Source organism: Parasteatoda tepidariorum, chromosome 2 (assembly GCF_982258835.1).
Source record: "Parasteatoda tepidariorum strain Cologne lab strain chromosome 2, Ptep-v5.0, whole genome shotgun sequence".
In the NCBI taxonomy this organism is placed as follows: domain Eukaryota; kingdom Metazoa; phylum Arthropoda; class Arachnida; order Araneae; family Theridiidae; genus Parasteatoda; species Parasteatoda tepidariorum.
In genome coordinates, this window is record NC_141756.1 from 82447008 (window position 1) to 82472254 (window position 25247).

General features: G+C 28.3%; 1 protein-coding gene across 6 annotated transcripts in view; it reads left to right on the plus strand.

Moving 5' to 3' along the window:
* The window catches only part of LRP1 (LDL receptor protein 1), a 137418-nt gene extending 115445 nt beyond the window's left edge, over positions 1 to 21973 (plus strand). For 3 of the 6 annotated variants that reach the window (XM_087157618.1, XM_087157621.1, XM_087157619.1), the window contains exons 77-90: positions 335 to 558; positions 1841 to 2017; positions 2105 to 2272; positions 4607 to 4679; positions 6311 to 6442; positions 8209 to 8370; positions 9418 to 9641; positions 10262 to 10526; positions 11211 to 11339; positions 14011 to 14127; positions 14873 to 14964; positions 17257 to 17347; positions 18380 to 18515; positions 19834 to 21973. In XM_087157618.1, the coding sequence (XP_087013744.1) occupies positions 335 to 558; positions 1841 to 2017; positions 2105 to 2272; positions 4607 to 4679; positions 6311 to 6442; positions 8209 to 8370; positions 9418 to 9641; positions 10262 to 10526; positions 11211 to 11339; positions 14011 to 14127; positions 14873 to 14964; positions 17257 to 17347; positions 18380 to 18515; positions 19834 to 19992 (2149 nt within the window). In that variant the 3' untranslated portion in view covers positions 19993 to 21973. The remainder of the gene's footprint in view (positions 1 to 334; positions 559 to 1840; positions 2018 to 2104; positions 2273 to 4606; positions 4680 to 6310; positions 6443 to 8208; positions 8371 to 9417; positions 9642 to 10261; positions 10527 to 11210; positions 11340 to 14010; positions 14128 to 14872; positions 14965 to 17256; positions 17348 to 18379; positions 18516 to 19833) is intronic. The other 3 variants (XM_087157620.1, XM_087157622.1, XM_087157623.1) reach the window with 3 other exon arrangements.
* The last annotated feature ends 3274 nt before the right edge of the window (positions 21974 to 25247 follow it).

Here is a 25247-nt window from a genome sequence, read left to right on the forward strand (position 1 = left end):
TCATAAAAACAACCAAAATATTTTACTTAATATGGATTATTATTTCTTATGCTCAAATCTCCTGTAATCCTTCCAATGAAACCTTGGAGTTTCGCAAAACACCTTTTGGCAACCTTTCTCATAGCAAATTGCTGTGGGGACTGAAAATTTTTCTCCTCGCCTTGCTCTTACATTGTTCTCTAAGTATTTGTTTTAGCTGTTACAAAAATAAAATTTTTTACTTTTTAGTCTACTTAAAAAACATAGTTTTTAAATTTTATTTAATTGCTTAGAATACATATTTTAAATTTCTAAGAAACTACGAACTTCAAATTTTTGATTAAAATAAAATTAGATATATCTTCTGGACGGATTGTGGAGCATTTCCAAAAATAGAAAGAGCTCAGCTAGATGGAAGTGACCGAAGAGTATTGGTTAACAAAAATATTGTCTGGCCTACTGGAATAGCGGTTGATCATCCGGCCGGCAGGCTGTATTGGGCAGATCCAAAAGCGTCTAGAGTTGAATCTGTAAACATTGATGGAAGACACAGACATCTTGTAAAAGCCTTCAATTCAGGTATTTATCTTTTTCGTTTTGTATTATCTTTTCATAGTTTTTAAAACACTGTATGCAGGTTCCTTACTTTAAGGTATTTTGCATTTTAACACTTGATCTAAATCATGTAAAAGTAAGTATTTAATAAACTGCTGTGGCCATTTTGTCTGCTGTCGTTTTATATTGCTCTGTAGTTCAAGAAACAACTTACTAAAAATGTTAAGTATTTCTGATTTTTTATACTTTGATTCAATTTAAGTCCCTATTCATATGTTAGCTTTATAGGAATTTATTTATAGAATCTTATGACTGGAAGGGCCAAAGTGGACCCTAAGGTATTTTGGTAGATACGTCATAACCACTGGTAGGTTTGTAATTAAATATGGTAAATATATAGTTTTAGTAAATATAAGGTACCCCAGTTTCGTTAAAAAATGAATATATCGTATTTCAACATGTATTCAATTATTATTTATAGTAATTCGGAACTAATAATTTAATGAAAATTAAATACTGAACTAATATATAAAAATAATTGAAAAGTCAGTATTCCGCTTAATCATATACTTTTGTTAATCAAATGGAATATAAAACCATAGAATTTTCATGATTGAGTCACTAACATGTTTCTTATTAAATTAATTATAATTATATTTTAAGATTTTGGATGTCTAATTGATCTACACACAAATAATCTGGAGAAAGTGTCAGACTGATCCCTTCAGACTTTCTAGGTGTACAGCAATGTTCAGTCTTTCTAGTGTTAATACAAGGTTATTGTAATCGTTCACTGTTTGTATATAGGCATTACTGCAGAGTTCTCCTTAGGAATAAAAAGGGCGGGGCACTTCCGCACCGGAAAGAGCTCTTTGGGTTTTGAAAGAGCGCTCACTTAACCCTGTAAAAATTTATCAAGAGGTGTAATATTATATAATAACGGAATTTGATCCTCTCAACAATTTCTAAAGTATCCTCTTAGGCTGTTTTATGCATTTTAATATGCTATGCTGTTTTATTATGTTTTATGCACAAAATTTTTCAAAAAAGGGAACTAAAAAAATTATTGGTAAACAATTTGAAAGCTTTTTTCTATAATTTAAAATGAAAATTATGATAAAATAAACATTTAAATGTGTATTTTTTTTTAAAAAAAAGGGGGTATTTGTTAAAAATTATTTTTAAAATCACTTAAATTCATTAATATACCCTTCCCCAAGAAAAAAGAAATGCATAGGGAGAATACTGTTACATTTATAAAGCTATTTAATTTTTTGTTGATAAATGGTATTCGTTTCTCGTTTAGCAGATGAAAAGCCATACAAAATTGATGTTTTTGAAGATTACATTTACATGACAACTACACCAAGTAATGCTGTGATACGTATGGATAAGTTTGGGCACGGAAATGTTACATTCTTAGTGAGAAGTCTAAACAAAGCTAATGACATTGTTCTAGTCCAAGAAAAGAGGCAGATTAATCGTAAGGAAAACTTGCTACTCTCTGAAATTTTTTTATTTATATTTTAATATGTGATCAATATAATTAAAAATTATCTTGCCTTTGTAGATAGTACACCATGCCTTTCCAACATAAATATGTGTGGATCAGATGCTTTATGTGTGGCCAAAAATGAAACTTATGCCATATGTCTGTGTTCAGAGTTGATAGATCAATCTGTTAATTCTGATCACCCAGATTGTATTGTGCCTATACCTAAACCACCATCCCCATCTGGTAATTATGCTCTTATTTGTGAAGTTCTGTATTGTATAAAGCAATTGGTTTCTTATAAAAATGATTATTTATCATAGAACTAGCATTGCTATTTTATATAAAATTATTAAATATCTCATTTACCAATGAAAAAGAACTATTTTTTGCTATTTTACTACTTTTTGAATTTATTATTGTTATTACTTACTTTCTCAGGCTCTTCACGCCATTTGGCTCATAAGGCATCCAGCCTACTTTGGAATCTGGCTTCCTCTAATCTTTTAAATTTTTCTCTTTTTAAATAAGTTTTCCTTTGTTGCTGCCAAGTCATTCTTGGTCTTTCACTTTTACCATGAGGGGTCAAAGGAAGAAAGACATGCTTTAATTTTTCTCTTGGCATTCTTAATGTGTGCCCCGCCCATTTCCTATAGATTTAATCTTTAATCATAGTTCATCTTTATTGGCACTACAAGGTGGGCCTTAGCCTGCGGCAGAATATTTCTTCAGGCCTCTCTGTCCTTGACCTTGATCTTCAATAGGAGATCTTTAAAGTTGTTGAATCATTCAAGACATAATCCATCCATTTTTTTCCCGTCTGCCTCTTGGCCTATTGCACATGGGCTTCCAATGCAAGATCTTTACCACTCAGTTGTCAGATGATCTCTCAATGTAATCAAGCCGTAAAAGCCTCTGTGCTTTGATGAATTTTACAGTGTTTCTATGCTTGATAATTTATTGTAGTTAGGCTTGCTTTTTCTAATATTGTTTAGTTTCTAATTTTAACAGGTCAAAAGATTTTGAAAATTTTTCTGAAATAGTTATTTTGATAAACTTCAAGTTTTTGGATGTCTGACTTTTTAAGACACCTTGTATCAGGGCCACATAATAAAATTGCTCTAAATTATTGTTTTATTGATCTACTTATTTTGACTCTGTATTGAATGCTTTTTTACTTCCAGAATTTTTGGAGGTTTCTGTAAGATGTTCTGCACAGATGACTCTGTTTTTTATATTACTGTTATTATTTATCCTTTTTATTTACCTTTTTAAAGCCTAATCAAAAGGGAGTCTTTAGATTTTTCAGAAACACTGAAATTTTAATAAAATTTATTAAGGCAGTGTATAATGAGGCTAAAATTGTTGTAGAATTATAATTACCAAAAATCCAATTATTCAAATCATTTTGATGCAGAAAGCCTGCATCTGAAAATTTTGAAAAAATCAGAACTAAGATTATCTATTAGGAAAATTAGTTTTTCTTTACTCAACAGTTAACTTAATTATTTAAATATCGATATATCCAGATCGATGGGTGACAGCTTGTATGGGAAGTAAAAGCAGGGAATTATGAAGCCTTAACCTCCATGACCCCTCTGGCCCCCAACGAGCTTTTGTGGGAAGGCTTTACTTTACATGTTAGCTATTTTATTTTGTTTTGAAAAATGCAATAGAAATACTAGAGCTATGGTTACACAGTGGATAGAGCATTCGCCTTCTGAAAAGGTGACCTGGCGATGGCTGATCGATACAAATTTTACCCTTTACTTGCACCGACCACAATGCTGATGTAAAATATTCTCAGTGGTAGACAAATCATTGGTTAGAGTCTCCTTGTCTTCAGGCTAACAGTAGGAGGTTTTTGTGGTTTTTCTTCTGTGTAACCCAATTGCAGGTTAGTTCCATCAAAAAGTTCTCCACAAAGGCTAATTTCTCTTAATACTTGATCCAGGAATTCCTTTGTTTTCTGGATTCGATTTAAAATTGCAGAACTACCGAGTTGAACATTTGGTTGCTGTAAACTCAAAATTAGGTCAGCTTTTCAACAACAGTTATGAAATAAAATAGGAAATACTAATGCAGTTTTTTTTTTAAATTCAAGTCATTTATTAATTTTTGATTTAATTATCATTTTATGCAGCTAACTTGTTTTTGTCATAAACTATTGTACTGAAGAATTTAATTTATTTTGTTTGAAGAATATATTTTGTTTTAAACCTAATAAAATCTTTGTGGTTTATAAAGCAGACATCTGTTTTGCTTTGAGACAGAAGTGCCTTTGCCAGTAATAATGCTAAGACATTGTTTGTGCTACAAATTCATTTGAAGTTTGTTGCCCAGTATTTAACAAGTTTTAAATTATAATTTTAAATAAAATTTATCACAAATTTCATTTTTCATTTTATTAAACACTCAATAGTAGAATAAATTTGTATTAAGATTAGCTTCTTTTTCCCCAAAAAGATAACTCATTTTTAGTAAAATACACTGGTATTACTGTTACTATGTTACATAATAGCTAAATAACTTGGTGATTAAATATTTTCAGTAAATAAATGTAATGAGATTTTTTTGCAGGGCACCTTTGTCAGCTAAATTGCTTTAATGGTGGAAGCTGTGCTTTAGATGAAAGTCATGACCCATATTGCAAGTATGTTTCAACTGTTTATTAAATTATTTTGATTTGTTATTATACTATGGGGGGAGAGAAACTATAAAAAAATCCTTTTTAAGCTTTTTATATTCATATTAAACTAAATAAAATGTTAAGTGAGTAATATAAACGTTACACTGTTCTATATGCATGATATCACTAAATCCTTTTGCTTTAGGATCACTTTAATGATTTTGAATTGGGCTCATTAATAATACATAGAACAGAATATCCTGCAATTTAATTTTTTTGTATGTGTATTTAAAATTTGATCTGAAGCTGAATATAAGTGAATATCAGCTTACCAGGATTACCCGAGAAGACAAAGGACCTTTGTTTGTTAGAATTACCAAAAATTCAAATCAATCAAACTGCTTATCTGAATTGATTTTTCATGCAAATTTTATTGACATCTTCTAATCAGATTATGTCTCGAAGCATTGGGATTTCGGGGATAATTTTTTCGGTGGTAACGTTATGCTATATCCTTTTAAATATGGAAGCAAATTGATTAGTTGATCACTTCCCAATATTGTATCAAAGCTTGTGATAAACAAGATACTAACATGCATGTGAATAATAGTTTTTATAATATATTATCGCAATTTCTATTTACATGAATTATGGGTCTCATATTTGAATTTAGATAAAATCAGAGTACAAATGTGTGTTATTTCCCCCCTTAAAACATATTTATTATATGTTTAAATCATATACCTAAGTTTCAAATCATATTCTTGGAAAGTATAAGTTCTCAAGGAGGTTATGGGAATTATTTTATTGTCAGCTTTTGCATTGCCGCCCTAATTAAAATACACATTTTGTCTTCCTATTATATAATTTACTAAACAGTTGTTTTTTAGTCATTTTATAAATATTTTTACAAAGGGAATTTTATTTTTAAATATTTGGAAACTAACATCAGTTCAGAATATATGGAATTTCGGAGTACCTGAGTTCAGTTTACCGGCTCTATTGTCTTATTATTTTTATTGTAAGTGAATGCTGTTCTCAGTGTTTACTTGTTTTTTCCTAATTGTAAGCTTATTTTTTCCCCTTTAGTTCTGGTTTCTATTTGTATTTTACTATGGGAATTCTTCTCTTGCTTAATCCTTGAAGGATTAATGAGTTGCACTTTGAGTGCTGCATTGTAGCCAATGCTGTAAAAGGACATGGCTTTATTATTATAACATAGCAATATAAATGCCTAAAACTCACATTTTGGTTATTTATTGTATCTTGTACAATGTTATTTATATCAGATATGATTCCATTATTTTTTTGAACTTATTTTTGTAAGTAAGCAAATCAATATTCTATGCAAAAGTCAAAATTTTGCTTAGTGTTTAATGTATTAAAAAACAAACATTCAGAAAACTTCTAATGTACTAATGATACTGTAACAAAAGGAACTATCTAATTTATTCCTGAAAACTAATAAAGCAGCATTCCACTATTTTTCTTTAGACAATTTAGTATGATAATCCTTATTGTTGGTAATTTGTTATGATTCAAATTGCATGATACCTATAATTATTAACATTGTAATTGATTGAAGGTTAAGAATTTCCCTTTTTAAATTTAACTAATATTGTGGAATCTTGTTGTTTCCCCTGGCTTTGCTTTAGCTGTGCACCTGAATATGAAGGTTCCCAGTGTGAGGTGTATAGGTGTGCTAATTTTTGTAAAAATAAAGGAATATGCTATGCAGATATATCTAGAAACAGTGCACATTATCAAAAGCCCACTCTCAAGTGCAAGTAAATATCGCCAATTTTTTACAAACCTTTTCCCATCCCTTTTTTTTATTTATTTATTGCATCCTGAACGTAATTGACTGGAAAATGTGAGAATGCATGATTTTTTTTAATTCAATTTCTGTGCATTGTTTTTGATTAGTTAGCATGTTTAATTTTTTTCTCTCATTATTTCACTGGAAGTTGGTTAAAAAATTTATAGTAAATATGAATAACTTCATTGCATTTATTTATTTATATCTATAAATTATGTTTTATTTACAATAATAGACTGCTCATTAAAAAGTTTTGAAGTAATGTATGAAAGTTGGATCCTTAACTCTTTTTTGATAATATAGTCAAATCTTGATACATCATTCCTGCATCGTTTAATGGTCTTGTGAAAATTGCTGATCTTATGATATTAATGATATCCATTTTGATCATTTTTGAAACTATCAAATTCCTGTGTCTGTTATTCAGAAATTCTGTTAGCATTTGGAAAAAAAAGTTAACTGAAATTATTTAATTTTTAAGAGAAAAATCGTAATTCCTGAATGTCTTTGCTGTAAGTTCATAATTTTTTTAAAGAATGGTTGTTTTCGAAGAGCAGGTAAAAAAAGCGTATTCAAAGCAAAATTTCTAAATTTTCGAAAGTTAACACATGTATTTATTCATGCTTCTTTTCAAACGTGAATGTCTTTGCTCTAAATGCAGAATTTTTTCACCTAAAAGTTTTGGTACTTATTGTAAATTTATTATTTTTCCAGTTCAGTGCTATATATTTTTGCAATGTAGTTTAAGAAATATATCCTTATAATCTGTCATTATACATTAAGAAAATTTTCCAAACATTATTGGATACTGTAAAAGAATACTCACAAAAATAGAAGAATTATTCTTGAACTTAATGTAACAAAAACAGTGAGAGTTTGAAAAAATTACCTGATCTTCTTTAGTTCAGTTTTGTGTTAGTTCATGAATACAGCTTATTTTTAAACTACCTAGTCATTTAGTGTTTAAAATGATTTTCTCTCAATATATATTAGTTTAAACTTCCTTAATAAAATGCTGAAGCAGGATTTTTTTAAATATTTTTAGCAATTGCATGTTCTCAATTGCTTTGTTTCAAATTTTCTGAGCGTTTTATTTTCATCATGCTATTCCGACTACATGCTTAATTCACAAAAAGAAATAAATTTCATTAAGATTTCTTTTCTCTGTGATAACGGGGAGCAGCAAAAAGAACTTGGACGAAGTTAATACATCATAGAAAGAATAGAAATTAACTAATTTCTTTTTAATTTGTGGGGTCAGGTCTTTATTTTATAATATATATCCTAGGTAACATTGTTTTTTGGCTTTTTTACCATGTCAAGCAAAAGATCTGCTATTTTAGAGTTGTTAAAGCAAGGAAAATGACTGTGTGAAATTGCTTATTTGCTCTGTATATAATCATTATATACAAAAGTTTGAGCTCTGTAAAGCAATTGCTTCAGCAAGAATGACATAGATTAAAAGTAGAAGACTGGAAATTTATATAAGAGTTTGCCTTTCTACATCGCTGCAAAAGGCAGCCAATCAAAAACAAATTTTATTTATTGATAAAAGTCTACTTTTATTATTTTTTTATATTTTGATATTTTTTTTTATTAAGGTTAGATTAAAAATTGTTTGTTTGGGTTTTTTTCTGCACACTGTACAGCAATATAATTTAACATATTTAAAATAAAATGTACTGAATAAGGAGTAAAATTAGTAACCAATCTTATTTTCCTTTTGTTTTCTAGTTGCACTGTTCTCTGGACCGGAGATCGATGTGAAAAACCAACTCGAAGATGTGATGATTACTGTTATAATGGAGGTACTTGCTATTATGAAAAAGGAGAGAGATATTGTACTTGTCCTACAGATTTCTATGGATCCAGATGTGAAAAATGCAGTTCCATAAGGTAAATTAAAGCAAATATTTTTTAAAAGAAGCAAATAAAATAAAAAATTAAACATATAATTTTATTGAAAATATAGTATAATTCGAAAAAATATTTATCTTGCTTGTTGCCTATTATAGAAGTTTGTTGAAATTATATTGCAAATAAAAAAAATATCCACCTTGTTTATAATCTATTATAGAAGATTAAATTATAGTATAATTCAAAAAATCTTTCAAACTCATTAAGTCCCGCAGTGGACTGATCGTTAAGACACGGTTCCCAGCGGATCACCGAAGTCAAGCATCACTGGCTACGGTCAGTGTGCGGGTGGGTGACCTCTTGGATCAGCCTGTGTGGGGACCGAGGGTGTGCGGTATGGGTCCTCGTTAAACTGTTCTACCGTTAAGTGCTCGACTTCGCGTGCAGGTCGTCGGGCTACCGAAGCGGGGGTGCCATCCCCTCTGCAGAGGATCAAAATTGCGGTGGCATGTATTCGGATCATCCTCAGGGATGTTTCCCTGACCGTCGCCAATAGCCCATTGTGCAGCTCTAGTGCGACGTAAATGAACAACAACAAAATCAAACTCATTAAAGTAAAGTCTTCTAACAGTTATGGTACATATCGTGCAAATAATTCAAATTTACTTTTTGGTTGAATGAGGTTTTAATACCTATAGTATACTCCTTTTCTTGAATTAGATGTATTGTTTTTACAGATATATCTATATATTCCATTGGGTATAATATGAAAAAAGCACAACTACTTCCACTTACTAGGAATAACATTTACCTTTTAGTTTAATTAATAAACTGAGTTTTAAATATGCTTACTAAATTCATAAACTTCGCTACCTGGCGAGTAGCGACTTATAAACAAGACACTTCGTTTGATGCTTTTACTTGTTGCTAGAAATCAGGTTCGCAGAATATGCTGTTTACTAGTTAAATTTAGTAGGAATAACACGATCTGTGACGTAGGCTATAGTATACCCAATTATCTTATTGAAGTTCTAAATTTTTTTATGCAAATTGCATTGTGATTTTCTCTTTACAATCATTTTTTAGATGTAAGAATGATGGTATCTGCAGATTGGAAACTAATGGTGAACGTTCATGTGCATGCATGGCCGGATTCCATGGATCTTCTTGTGAGTTTTCCAAGTGCAACAACTATTGTCAAAATGGAAATTGTACTCTAGTCAATGGTAATCCTGTTTGCCAGTGTCTTCCTGGCTTTTCTGGGAAACAATGTGAACAAGATATGTGCGAACTTCTTTGTTTGAATGGCGGTAAGGTTTAGTAATCTATTTTAAGTACATAAACTAATTGGCTGCAATATTCTGTTTGTCCTAAATTTATTTTACTTGAATGTTTTATTTCAAGTCATTGTAATTTAATTGTTAAAGATTTCATGCTGTCAGGAGTTGAGGAGGTATACCTGCAGTTTATCATTTTTGTAGTAATTTTTTGGGTCGATGTAAAGTTCAAAAATTCATACCAAAAAATTAATAAAACTGTTTGAAAAATTTAAAATTTTCAGCAGCTGTTTTAAAATTTAGTGTTAGCTTAATTTAAAAAGTATAAATCAGTAGAGTATAGTATGTTTTAAATATCTTTTATTTTAAGTGTCACTAAATTTTAGTTTTACTTTTCCATTGTAAAATAATTCAATTTGTAATTCTTATCAATTTTAAAACTATCCTGTAAAACAAAAAGATCTGAACTCAAATTAAAATATCTCTAATGTTTTCTTCCTTCTTGTGTTCATTTAAAGCTACACAAACATAAAAAAAAAATAATAATTTTAAATTTTCTTCAAAAGTTTTTTAATTTTTTATAATGCTTTTATCTTTAATTTTTAAAGCAAAAACTAAGAATCTTTTTACAGTAGCTTCTTTGCTTTTTTTAGGTACATGTAAGCGTGGTCCCAAGAAACCTTTCTGCCAGTGTGCAAAAGGCTATCGTGGTAGACGGTGTGAACTAGATCACTGTGGTTGCCTGCATGGCTCTACTTGTGTAACTAGAAAAGCTGAAAATGGCCTCGATTATTCTTGTCTTTGCCAGCCACAATATTCAGGCACTCATTGTGAAATTTATACCCCAAGTTCTTGCAAAGATATTCAGTGCAAAAATGGTGGTACATGCATCATGAACAAAGGAGTACCCACATGCAGGTACAGTGTTCTGTTAATGTATTTTTTATGTCCGTTCTTGCTTTTATTTACAATAACTGCAACAGTAATAAACTCGGTACCCTTATCTCTAGCAATGAGCAATTGAAATAAAAAATATTTGTGTAAACAAAGTAATGACAAATGTTTAAAGCCCACTTTTATTTTTCTCAATATACCACATTAGTTTTAAATAAATAGCTACATTATAATCAGAGTTGGCATGATTTAAATCACTTAATTTAAATCATAATTCAACTTGTGATTTTTAATCACTTAATTTTTTTTTAAAAATTCATTAATTTAAATCAATTTTGATTTTTTTTAAAGAAAATCATTGATTTGAGCCAGTGGATTTTCTTTAAATAAATCATTAAGTGTTTGCTTTGTTTAGCTTTATTCAAAAACCATTGTGCTCTCTGGCTAAGATAAAAATTTGAGATGCGATTTATCTCAAAAGTGCATTGGTAAATAGACTTGGCAAAATTCAGAATTTTTGTTCTTTATTAATAGATTAAATGCACTGTTAAGTTCGACAGCAACTTTATTTTGTTCTTTATTAATAGATTTTTTATTCTTTATTAATAGATTAAATGCACTGTTAAGTTCGACAGCAACTTTATTTGATAGTGCAGTAGAAACAGTTTGTTTGTAATTCTATTTGAAATGCTTTTTCTTTTTCAACAGTTGTACACCACAATGGGCAGGTCTTAATTGTGATATGCAGTCCGATAACTGGGACAAGTGCGTTGGCTATTGTCTGCATGGAGGTATATGCACAGCGCCAAAGAAACCAAACGAGTCACCACTTTGCACGTAAGTTTTTTCTCCCTTTGTGTATTAAAAATCTGTTACTTCATAATGGGACTTTATTCTTTCTATTACTTTCTTCTTAATACTTTTTAAAAGGACTTCAAAATAAACTACTAATTTTTTGAAAGAAAATATTCAGAGCCATCTTCGGAGCTGTTAAAGAAAATGTTTGGCGGATTCAGTACAATCATGAATTATACGGAAAATTTAAGCATCCAAACATAATTTTAGTTAGTAAATCTTATGGAATAAGATGGGTTGGTCAAATCTATTCAGAGAATGATGGTGACGGAGTTCCGAAAGTTACTGGCAACCGTAAAAGGGGAAGACCAAGTACCAGGTGGATTTATTTTGTAGAAAACTATCTTAAAACCATGAGCATCAGGATGAAGAAACCTAGTATCTGATTGATTTAGATGAAACCGACTTGTTGGGACAGTCCTGGTCTGTACTAGGCTGTCATGCCTTTGAAAAAAGCTTCATTTTAGTATGTTGCTCTTTCGATATTGTTGACATACGAGCATTGAGGGCAGGAGGAATTCCCTTTTGTATTTTTAAGTTTCAAAGAAAGAGCTAATACTAAAGTTTGCTTACATTATCATCAATCGGAAATGATGATATCTCACAAGGGTAAAAATTCCTACTGGAATTCCTACTTTTACTTATTCTCTCTAGGACTTAATTAGCATCCATTTAAAATATTGAATATGTAGGAATAAATTTACCAAGCCAGTATTGCTTTTATGGATTAGGGAATAATATAGTTAGCCTTCTGAAAGTCACTAAAAAATTACTATAGTTCACAATACTGGTAATTATCTTGTATTTCATTCAGTAAAAAGTATCATCACTGTGGCATTTTAAAGTTGACAATTTGCCCATTTTTTCCTATTTTTAAAAATTGATTTTCTTGCATTTTATATTATGACAGGGAAGCACCTACCATATGCTACAATAATTTTTAAATTCGTTTCAGAAAGAACCATCTTTTAATCTTGCCAGAAAAAAATAATCCTTTTTAAATAACTGCCAAATATATTTGCATTGAAAGCTATGAAGAATGATATCAAGTTCTTAAGTTCAATGATATTGATAAACTATTGCTTCTATGATAAACTATCCATGAGGGAAGGAAAACTTAATTTTTAGTAACCCCTTGTAATTTTCTAATGTTCAGAGTTATCGTTTTTATGACCTATTTTTAAACTTTAGTTTGTTTATTATTTAAAAGTTAGTTATTTAAAACTGTAGTGTATCTACCACTACAAAAATACACTTCTAATTCACTTGTATATAAGGCATGTTAATTTGAATCTATGTTGGGGGTACCTTTTCATAGATGAAGGTTGACATTGTCGATAACTATATTTCCCACATTGGTGACCCAGACGTGATGTGAACAAGCGTACCTTGACAGAAACTCTCACTTCGATATGAACACACCTATCATTGGATGGTCCACATTGAATAGTTGACTTGTGACTGCGACATTATCCACCTCCTCACGCTGTTGCTAATCAGTCTCGTCTCGACTAAACACAACGACTGCCTGCATACACTCGACTGCTAATGGCAACACAGGAAAAATCAGGGCTCTGAATTTAAATGCATCTCTCACGATCAGCAAAAGTACGGTGATCTTAATACAGCTCTCCCGGCTTCTCACAAAACAGCAATGAATCAACTAGTGGTATCTCGCTCATTGAATTCTATCACAGATAAAATTCTGGTGGGGGAGTACTGTAGTGTATCTACCACTACAAAAATACACTTCCAATTCACTAGTATATAAGACATGTTAACTCGATTTTTGTTGAGGATACCTTTACATAGATGAAGGTTGACATTGTCGATAACTATATTTCATTGATATTTTTACTACACAATAAAATGTGTAATGAAAATATTGCTGATATTTGGTTCTCTAATATAGTTTATGCTTTAAGATTTGCCTGAATTTACTGATTTCAAAGTAATTTAAATGCTATTTAATGTTATGCCTTCACACCTAATATTTATTTTGTTTGCACATTTCACCCATGTTATGTGCTACTGACTACAACATTTGATTGCATCTTTAATTTTTAATTTGAAACATTGAATTGTTATTTGATTGTGCCCTACTAATTTCAGATTTTTTTTTTCGGGACTTAATATAAATATAAATTTTATTCTAATTATAAATTTTATTTTAATATAAATTTTATTCTACATTTGTTATTCCTTTGTGTTTTGATATTTTTTTAATGTAAATTCTATTTATTTACTCATAAAATATATTTGCATTTTTAATTTGTTTACATGCAATTGTAATGAAAGCATTTTTTTCAAATTTTTGGAAAATCAAACCATTTTAATACATTTTTAGGAAAATTCAGCATTTCTGAGCATTTTTCTGAGCAGAAAATATCAACGAGAAAAAGCTAATTTACTATCTTTTTATAAGAGTATGTGAAACTGAATCAATTTATATACTTTTAATAAAATGATGTTGAGTTTTAATATATATATATATATATATATATATATATATATATATATATATATATATATATATATATATATAACTTGTTTCCTCATCATTATCAGTATTGAGACAGTAAAGTATACAAAATATACTTCATGCAATAAATTAATTTTTTACATTCTAAAATTTCAAAAAATATTTTTTCAGATGCTCCCAAGATTGGGCTGGAAATCGATGCCAACTTAGCACATCATGCAACAACTATTGCTTTAATTCAGCTACATGTGTTCGAGCTTTGAATGGGGCTGAGCAACCTACTTGCTTGTAAGTACTTTATTCGTTTTACTGATCTTGAAACAAAATCTCTCCAGTAATGCTTACACTACACTGTTACAGAAAGAATTTGATTAATAACAGGGCTCATAGCGTTTTTAAAAAGTTCTTAAAGGTGCTCATTTTCTATTTCTTTTTTTAAAAGCCTTTAAAGGTGCTTTTTTAACTAGGTGTTTTTAAAAAGTGCTTAATTTTCCCTTTTCCAAAAGAAGATTTTGTTTCCTTGCCATGTCGATTTTTGCCACATATTATTCAAAAGCACGTTTCACATTGTTCTATTTAACGTTTTCCCTATTCATTCAAATGCAATGCATTTCGGCATACCGTCATTCTGTAGCGTTCGAAAGCGCCAATCATTTTACATGTTTGATGAAATACTTGTGGGTCCGCATGTGCGTATACTGAGCTGGATTCAGTGAGAATTATTCTTGCACTATCATGTGCAACTGTGCTGCATTTTTCAAGAAATTCTCAATTTCAAGCTTCATTTTCCCACCTCTGAAATCAAACTGAAAAATCTCCATCTTTTTATGGTGACTAATGTAATCAAGAAAAGAGTTCTTTGTCAGAAACTAGTTATTTTATCATGATCATGTAAAGTCTTTGAAAATTATTTTACATTTTGGTAATGTATATATTGCTTTAAAATACTTTTTTAGTGCTTAAAAAGTACTTAAAAGGTGTTTATTTTTTGTTGAAAGATTTTTTGTTGAAACATTCAAATTTTTTTTTACAGGTGTACAGATGGCTTTGCTGGTCCACGTTGTGAAACATATCGGCCAATGGGATTGCCAAAACCCAATGAGAGCTCCGGTTTTTCAGGCGAAAGTAAGATAAAACATAATACAAGTTTCAATAGATTGTTCAAAATTACCTTTACAAAAGAAAATATTGTTTGACGACTTATAGATTAAAATAAAACATTCTTTTTTAGTTCTTATTGATGTTGCCTCCTCCTAAAATAAACCGTATAAAATTATTTGAATTTGTTTTTCAGAAGCTTTTATTAGCATTTCTGTCTGCTTCAATATGCTAATTTTTGAATTAAAATATTTTACTTTAACATTATCACTTTGAAATTTAGTTACCAATTGAAGAATGGAATTTATTACATTCTTCAATTGTATGTGAAATATTCTGAAACTAGTTTAAATAGGAAATTGAGTTGAGAAAATTAAACAAAATTTAATAATCCCAGTTTCCAAGGTTGTTAACTTGGATTTTCTTAATAAAACTGAAATATTAAGCTGATGAAAATTGTAACAAGATTATGTTCATACTAAAAGAAGAAAACTACAATTTACAAAATAATAATTACTCTGTTGTTTTCTCTATTTTGCGATATTTTAGAAATTTCTTCGTAAAATGACTTCCAAATTGCAAAATGAATTTTCTATTTAACAAACTTTTCTTTGAGATTCACTTTCCCTATTTCCCAAAATATTTAAAATCATTTGTTAAAGCATTTTATGGGGGAAATGACCTTGAATTATTTTTCTTAGCCACTTAACTTTTAGAGAAAGCTGTAAAATCCCTATCCCTCTTTGTTTGCATTTCAAACGAAAAACTCAGACGAAATTAACGAATTTTATCTTAAGAAATTAAACTTAAGAACGCATGTATGTTTAAAATTACTTTTATAATAAATGCAGCTATAATTTTATACATAAATTTAGCTTTTTTTAGTTGAAAATGTATGTACCATGTACTGGATAATGTTTTGCTCTATTCTCGCTTTCCATGGAGATTTCTTTTATGGTTAAAATTTATAAACCAAATAGTAAATACTCGTTTACAAGATAAAGGTGTATCTATTGCTATTTTAATTATGTTAATTAAAAACTGTTTTGTGTTGTTGAAGTATTTCAAAAGGTGATTTTCTATTTAATGAAGTTTTCATATAACGAACTTATTATCAGGTTTTAGCGACTTTGTTAAATAGAGATCTGTCTGTATTTAATTAATAATATAGATTTTATTAAAATATTTTAATGTATGATTTTTATTTATCTATGCAGGGTGTCCCAAGATTATTGGGACAAACTTTAAGGGGAGGTGGGGGATATAATAAGGAATCAGATTTGCATATCAGCCCATGGTCGGAAGCGTCTTCGTTTGCCACTAGGTGTTGTTGTTCAGGAGCATTAGAGCAAACCTGCATCGCTGTAGTCATTTGAGCTGTCATAGCTCGCAGAGGAGTATGCAATGTTTTATGAACATTGAGCTGGTAGATATGCATATGATGTACAGATTGACAGAGGGAAATGCACAAGCACGAAAAGATTATCCAATAAGTGTCCAGAGAAGTATGCAATGTTTTATGAACATTGAGCTGGCAGATATGCATATAATGTACAGATTAACAGAGGGAAATGCACGACCACAAAAAGATTGTCCAATAGCTTGGCAGCTGAAATCGCTGCAGGTCTGTTACTTTTAATGTATTGGTGAACAAAAACTGTCTAGTGAAGAATAAAGACGTTTCTGACCATGAGTTGTTATGCATTTCTGATTCCTTGTGATGTCCCCTATCTTCCCTTAAATTTTCCCCAATAATCCTGGGACATTCTAATTACATATATTTTGTTAGACACCAACACATTTATATATATTGTAGAAAAAAAATATTAAATTTCTACTAATTATCAAGGTTTTAAATCATTTAGAAAAAGTAATCCTTACAACAAGTTTTACACTTCACATTTTAACAGGCATTTTAGAAGTGTTGTGTTGCAAAAAGTGGTTTGTAATTTCCTTTTGCTTTCTTTTCATTGATGAAAAGTAAGCAAATCCAAACTAGGTATTACAAAATATTCTAAAACAATCAATTTTTTCCCCATAAAGCTTGGGGAAACAAATTAGTTTTAGGTAAAAAATCTCAAGGAATTGTTATATTTGTAGCAGCTTGTATGTTATATAGTGTAAATTAACGGCATAATTTAAGGATGTTCTACTTCAAAATTAAAAAAGAAACCCAGTATTGTTGGAATATAATACCTTTGAGATGCACAACAATATTAACTAAGAAGTCATAACTCAGTATTATATTTTATTTTTTTCTTGCTGATTATTATGTCATCAACACACTTATTAACTTTCTTAAACTTTTTTATCCTTTAGCAATAGCTGCCATTGGTATACCTGTTTGCACTGTACTACTGCTCATTATTCTCATTGCATTTGGAGTTGTTGTGTATTGCAGACGAAAAAGGTATGTTCTTTTAAACGCTATTTTAATCCATGCTAACATATTGAATTTTTAATGTTTGAAATTTATTCAATTTTAAAGAAATATTGATATATTTGGTGTTTACAAATTTTGAATCCCTCTTTTTTTATGTTTGTGTGAGTGTATGTATTTCAAAAGCACTTCTATTGCTTTTTAGCTTAACTTTTTAACTCTAATTCAGTTTTAATTAAAACTAAACTCTTACATTTATAAAAATAAAAATGAACAGAATTTTTTAAAATTTATTTCTGCTGAATAAATTATGTTTATTTGGTTGATAATTTGAAGAAAAAAAAATCAAATTTCAACTAGAAATTTAAAATTTATTGTAATCATATTATTATGTAACAAAGGAGAAAAAGTCTATTTTATTTATTTATTTTTAAGATTTGTTAAATTTAAATGAGTCGGTGTAAATAGGAATGGGACAATAATGATTTATACCTTATTTTCATACATTTAGAATTGAATATTTTTATTTCTTTCATTATTTAAAGAACTTAAAATTTTAAGAAAAAGATAGGTTTTTAACACATTTTATTTATATCTAGTATGATTTTTTATAAACTGTTTTGTATAAATCTAATTTACATTGAAAAAGAACAAACTGCAAGGTATTTTAGTACTTTCTGACTTACATACAAGCATGGTTGAAACTAAGGCCATCTCTTTCATGAAAATGGTAGAAATTTCATTCAGGGGGAAAAAGAAAAACATAAATAATAATAATCATATGTTAGTTTATTTTTTTTAAAATTTTAATTGTAAATGTAAGCTAATATATTTAAAAAAAAAATTTTTGTATGTCTTTATTTATTTTTTCACAAAAGTAATCAAGCAAGTCCCAAAAGTGGATTTTGTATTCGACCAAAGCTGAATATTCAGAGGTCTTGCAAAATAGGTCAAACATTTGTTGCATCTCTAATTATTAGTAAAGTGTTATTTTTATCTCATTGAAGTCATTTTTCATAAGTTTCTTAACATTTATTATTTTCCCTCATACTTATTTTTTAGGGGACAACCTTTTATGCATGTACGTATGCAAGATTCTGCAAATGTTGAAATAAATAATCCTATTTATATGAAAGAAGACTTTGACTATGAAGCTTCTGAAGGACTAAACTCTTCTTTGTCTCAAGAAGTTGATGAGGTTAGTGTTTTATGTTTTTTTCTTTAGAAAATTTAACCTATCCACTATTCATTTGTTTCAAGAATCAATATCTTAATTCTGGTGCACAAATATGCATGACTCAGTTGAATTAATTATCATGTTTGTTCGAAAACAATATTAAAAACTTCTTTTTAACTATGCTTTTCAGTATTATCTTCATTAATGTTTAATTTATAAATTGTTAGCCAGTTCTTTTTATAATTCATATTAAAAATAGATGCTGTAAAAATCTTATTTTAAGCAGATTCTGTACTAACTTTTTACATAAGCTAATTGGTCTTTGAAGATTTGCCAGAATTTTTTCTATGATATCATTCATAACATTACTGTTTGCGATATATTTTGAATATTCTTTTTTGAAATAATACTGAGAAATATCAAAATAGAAATTTTCTTAGGACCAAAAGTGAAAAAAAAGATATTTAAAAAAATGATTTTTATTGTGTATTTTTTATGATTTGAAAGAATAAATTTATAAAAAAAGCTATTCATTTATCATAACTTAATAAGTCTTTGATAATTTGCCAGAATGTTTCCTATAATATTTATGACATTACAGTTTGTAGTATATTCTGAATCATTTTATTTAAAATAATATTAAGAAATATTGAAACAAAAATTTTGTTTGGTCTAAAAGAAAAAAAGTACTCTAGCAAACAAACAAAAAAGTCAGATTTTTTATGATTTGGAAGAAAATTTCAAAATCTATTCATTTGACATAATGTAATTGTTTTCGATAATTTGCCAGAGTTTTTTCCATAATATTCATGGCATTACAGTTTGCAGTTATTTTAAAATTTTGTTAGAAATAAAAGTGAACAAATACTGAAAAACAAAAAGATTTTTATTATGTACTATCTATGATTTGGAAGAATAAATTTATTCGAAAACTAGAGAATAGTGCTTAAATTGAAATAGGAAAGTAAATTAAATTTAAAACTGTTTAACAAAACAAAATACAGAGTTTTTGTACAACAATAGTTTTAACAAAGCTTCCACATAAATACAGGCAGGATGTCTTCTGAAGAAGTCCTACATTGCATTCAGGTTTATTTTGTTCTAATTCAATTTACTTTCCTATTTCAATTTAAGTAAGTTTCCTAATCTAATTTTTTTTATAAATATATTTGAAGACAAATTTTGGGCTTTTGCTGCTTGAGCACTTTTTAAGGTTTGGCTTAGATTTTGTTACATTATTTTTACACTACAGCTTCAAACTGATTTTTACTTAATAATATGATTGAATTGGAAGACTAAATCTAACTATATTTCTATTTTCTTTAAAAATTTTCAATAGGCAACAAATTTTACAAACCCAGTTTATGATTCTTTGTATCCTGCTGGTTCGAACGGTAGCGAAGAGAAAAAGGGTTTATTACAAGGAGATGCCATGAATGTTGAATTCCGAGATGGAACCTCCAGATCTGTTCCCAGTAAAGACCATCCATTAGCATAAAGAAGACACTAAATTAAAATATCTCTTCCATCCAGTTGCAGAAAAGAAAAGTCAGCATTTCTTTTTTTCTATAGAAATTCGACTTAAATTTCCCCAGAATCGAACTATGTACCTGTTTGTTAAGAGTTTATTTATAGAATATTATCGAATGTTGTTTTTTTATTTCCAGTTGCCAAATATGACATTGCAAACTTGATTTGCAATAGGAATGTGACCTCAAAATAACAAGTCAACTTGAAAAATCTATTGATGTTTCTCGAACTGCCTAAAAAATTATCTTAAAAAACTTTTTTTTATGTTGATGTTTTATTGTTAGATTCTGTGTATAGAACTTGTATCTATACTATAGTTTGAAGAGAATCTTTCATAGATGTAAATATTTTAATGCATGTTTTTTTAATCATATACAATTTCTTTTTCCCAAACTTTTATATTTTTCATTGTTGAAATTTTACATAAACAAGACGTGTTGATATTTTTAAATTGATAAATTTTCTTTTCATTTCTACTTTATAAACGAGCTGTTTAAAGGGTTGTATCACTGAAAGCTTGAATGTTCTTACAAGCCTAAGCATTCAAAGGCTTATTGGATCTCATGATTTTTAGATCTCTTTTAATTTTTTTTTTTTTTTTGAATAAATTTTTATTTTTTAGACATCATAATTTAAGTTGAATCTTCCATTATCACTAAAAATATTTTAACTTAATTTTTTGCATTCAGCTATTTTTATTCAATTTTCAGCAAATAAATATTATGCATCATTTTTAACAAAATATCAAAACAGATATTGCCATTTGACATTGCTCTAAATAAGACGGTATTTTTTTAAAAGGAATATTTATGTTATCGAACCTGGCAGTTCGGCAAACATTAGTTATCATTGCCTTATTTTTGTATATTTTATTTTACAAGCTCTATGTTTAAATAATTGTATATTTAAGCTTTGTTTGTGTGTTTGTGTTACTGTAGCATTCGATCAAATTCTGTGTTGTTTCTTCATTTTCTTATCCTTTTATTCTAAGTTTTTATGTGAATATTTTAAGTGGACAGAAATGTTTGCCTAAATTAGGAAATATTTCTGTTGCCAAATATTGGTTTTGTTGTTGTGTAGATACATGGTTGTGATTTAGCCAAATTTTTGTTAAAAAGAGTGGTGCAATCTTCCTTTTTTAATAATAATAAATCTATATAATTGTATTTTTCTGTATTGTACATTTATAAATGAGCAAGTTCGGATGCAACATAAATTATATACTCTTGCTCGAGTGAACATATTTTAAATCTAAGAAAAATTTCATTCAATTCCAAATCATTTGCTTGATAATTAAAGAAAAAAGAAGTCTATTTGTTTCATGAAATCATAATCTTTTAAGTTTTTTCCTGTAGTTATAACATTGTGTTTTCAAGGTTCTACTGTGAATTTAAATTTATTTACTTCACAGGTTTAGCTAAGATAATGTACTAATAAGAAATCATATGATTTATTGAATACTAAGATTATTGTTTTTATGCAATTAATGATAATGAATATACAAATTCGATTTTATTATAATAATTATTTTAAATGTCAAGCGAATTCTTGTACAAAATTAGTTTAAATGTTAAGCAAATTCTTGTGCAAAATAATTTGAAATTTATAATGTAATCAATGATTTTTTTTTAAATCTTTCAAATTTAGCACTCTGAAAAACTAATAACGTAAAACTTGTGTAAACTATTTGTAAGGCAGCTTGAAATGATTAAGTTATGCTTTCGTTTCTAATGTTGAACTGATTTGTATGTTTCAAAAGAAATAGATTTGTTAAAATTTCGAGAAGTTTTAGAAAAAAAATCACTTCAAAATCCTAAGGGTTAATTATATGCATATTTTATATCAAGTTAACTTGGCAGTGTTATAGTAGCAAGCTATATATAATGTTGTGCAATAGAACTATAGTTATTTGAATTTCAGTAATTTCTATTGAAAACAATTATTAAAAATGTTAACATTGGATAGAATTTTAAATTATTGCATTTTTATATTGGTTGCTTACAACATTAGACCAGAATATAATTTGGATATAAAATTATTTAATTCTAGTTTTTTTCTCTGCTTGCTTTCAGGCAAAACTATTTCTATAATTTATTACGAATCTTATTTTTTATTTTTGTATACAGATATTGTTAAAAATATTAAGTAGAAAGTATCTTTTATTAGTAGTATCTTTCATCTCCAAAAGTAATGAAAATATTTTTTTCCTGTACAAAGGATGGCAATTAATGCAACTAAAAATGTCATTTAATATAGCAATTGAGAACTATATATTTTGACAGTTCACCTATGAGCTATTACGAGGTCTGGCTATTATGCATTATCAAGTTAAAATGGCATTAAATATGTGTGCTGAGTTTGTTTTTATTACAATTGTAATAAAAATAATATAAGCTCTTTCCCTTTTAGTTATTTTCTATGTTAAAAAATAATTTAGAAACAAAAACGTTAATTGCTTACTACTACAAATGATCAGTTAGAAATTAATTTAAATTATCTTGTTATTGTAATTAAACTGTATTTTTAAATCCCACTATTTTTCTTCATGCCTAAAATGTTTTTGAATTGGTTTTAATTTGAAAGGATTTCATTTACTTGCATGTTTAAATCAATTAGTCAACAATAAAAGAAAGAGCATTTAGTGTTTAAATCCACTTGTATTCATGTAGATAAAATTATTGTATTTGATAGAAATATTTCATTTTAACTCTCTATTATGCAAATATATGTTGATTGTTTGTGCGTCTATTTTCAGTAAAAAAAAAATTTAGACAAAAAGACCTTTAGCACATAATAAAATTTTTTTGTGAGATTAAAATAAAACCTGTAGTTCTTTCCAATGTCTGAGCTTAGCCATCTACCTGAGTGAGTGGCGAATTTCTGTTTTCCATAACATTTAGAATGTTCCAATAATTTAAAGTATGAAATATTGGACTAACTAGCCAAATAACTTTTTCTCGACTCTTTCCAAGTGCCAAATTATATTTAAATAAATACTTTTTGATTCATTTTAATACATATATATGGTTGTTATTAATGTTGTCCTGTTTTTTGTGTATGTTTTAGCTTTTTATTAATTAATTAGAATTTTTTGTGTGCTAATTTCAGACATTAAAGTGAATCTCATATTTAGCCCTATACTGTATATTAAGGGAATTTATGACAGTTATGTTTCTATTAGTTGTTTTAAGGAAGTGGCAATATTAGAACTGTTTAAAAATTCGATTCAAGAACAGTTAATTTTTATTAAAATTTATTTTTCTGAAACCATTCTTTAGTTCCAAGAGGAGCAAGTTTTTGATAAGTTATTGAGTTTTGAATTTTCCATTGTTGAAATTATATTATCTTGCCTTCATTTTTTGACATAAAAAAGTTATGTTAATATTCTTGAATGAATAATGAAAAAAATCAATCAAAATCTTGCAATTTTTATTTTTAGTCTAGAATTTAGATGCCTTAATTAAACTTCAAATGAGAAGTGAAGTCTTCAGCTCAATTTTTTTTACTGAGTTAAATTCTGTTCTTCAAAAAAATCTATGAAAGTGTGATTCGCAATGCAAAATACAAAATTTCACAAGTAAACTTTATGCTATTTATTGTAAAATTTAAAAGTATATTCTCTTAGCAGGTATTTTATAGCATTTAAGTATCACATGATAAAGTAGTTTCATTAAAATTCAAGTTAAAACCTAGTTCCTACTATCTTAATTTTAAACCAATTAGCTTAGTAAAATTTATTTTGTAGTTTAATCTTTGGTTAGCTATTTTCTTGTGATACTTCAACTGGAGTTCTAATGCTCAAACCAAATTTTATATTTTGTTATTGGTCGTTATTTGTTAATACTATTATACTTAATTTTTATTGCCCTTTTTTATAATTTCCCTTTATTAAATAACTTTCATTTTGCTTTTTGTCCAAATGAATCCTTGCCAATTTATAATGGCTCACAAGTCATTTTTATGAATTTTTTTTCCAATAATTTCTGCATCTGGAAATTTACTGTTCTTTTCAGTTGTGTTTGTATATAAAAATATTCTTGTTTCTTTGTTGTATTTTTTAAAATTACTTTGCAGCTGTTTCTAGTCTTTTGTGTTTAGATGCTTGCAAATAATGAGGAATGATTGTCATATACACTGCATTTTAGGTACATTTTTTTTAAAATAATTTTTGTGTTGTATTATATGTTGATTATATTAAAGTACAATTAATGAAGGAATCTACACCTAACATTGTTGATTTCTACTTAAACAATCTTACATTACAGGTTGAGTTTTCTCTTTAAATATTTGTCAACAAGTTTCTAAATGGCACTGATATATATTAAAATTTGAAATGAATAATATTGATGAAATATTAAGAACATTCTTCCATTATTGTAAATGTATAAAATGTGTCATTTAACATGATCCACAAATGCTTTTTATACCGTTTGTGAAAACAAAATTCTGTAAATTAGATTACATTGTCAATATGCATTCTATATCAGCTGTAGTATTCGCAGTTATGTATATATAAAATAATTAATAAAATAAATGAATTTATGTTATTTTGTCAATCTCACTTGAAGTACTCTCTCTTATCAAAAGGCAATTTTAGAGTGGAAGTACAAAATTGTTAAATCACTTAATAGTTTGCCCATTCCTCAGTGGTATCACTAATTCTTTGATCACTGATAATATTCACCTGAAGGCTATTTTGTACTGGGCTGCTAGAAGAAAAATGACTAATCCAACAAGCTCCTCGACATAGGAAGGGGAAAAAAGGTATTACTTTTGAAATTTGTTTCATTTTAGTTTTTCTTTTCCTAGGCAAATTTGCACAAAAAAATTAAATTTGACATTAAATGCTCTAAAAAAACTGATTAGGCCTTTAACATGCGTTAAAAAAAATGGTATGAGCACTGCTTTGAAATTAATCGAGCAGTAAAGAGAAGAAAAAAAAGCCAATGAATTATTTTATGGCAGAATCTATTATCAAGAATACCTGTAACATAAGCAGCATGTGGCATACTTAGGGTGTGGTAAAAGCTGTAATAAATGTAGATTAACACAATGGCACAGTTTTATGCTGCTCTTGATATATAAAACTGAAACATAAGCCCCAAAAATTATTTTGTAATAATGAACTTTGTCTGCAATTATACCAAATGTGAGTACACAACTTCTATCACTAAATATTAGTCATTTGGTAGTATCACCCAATTGCTAAAAAAATATATGTTC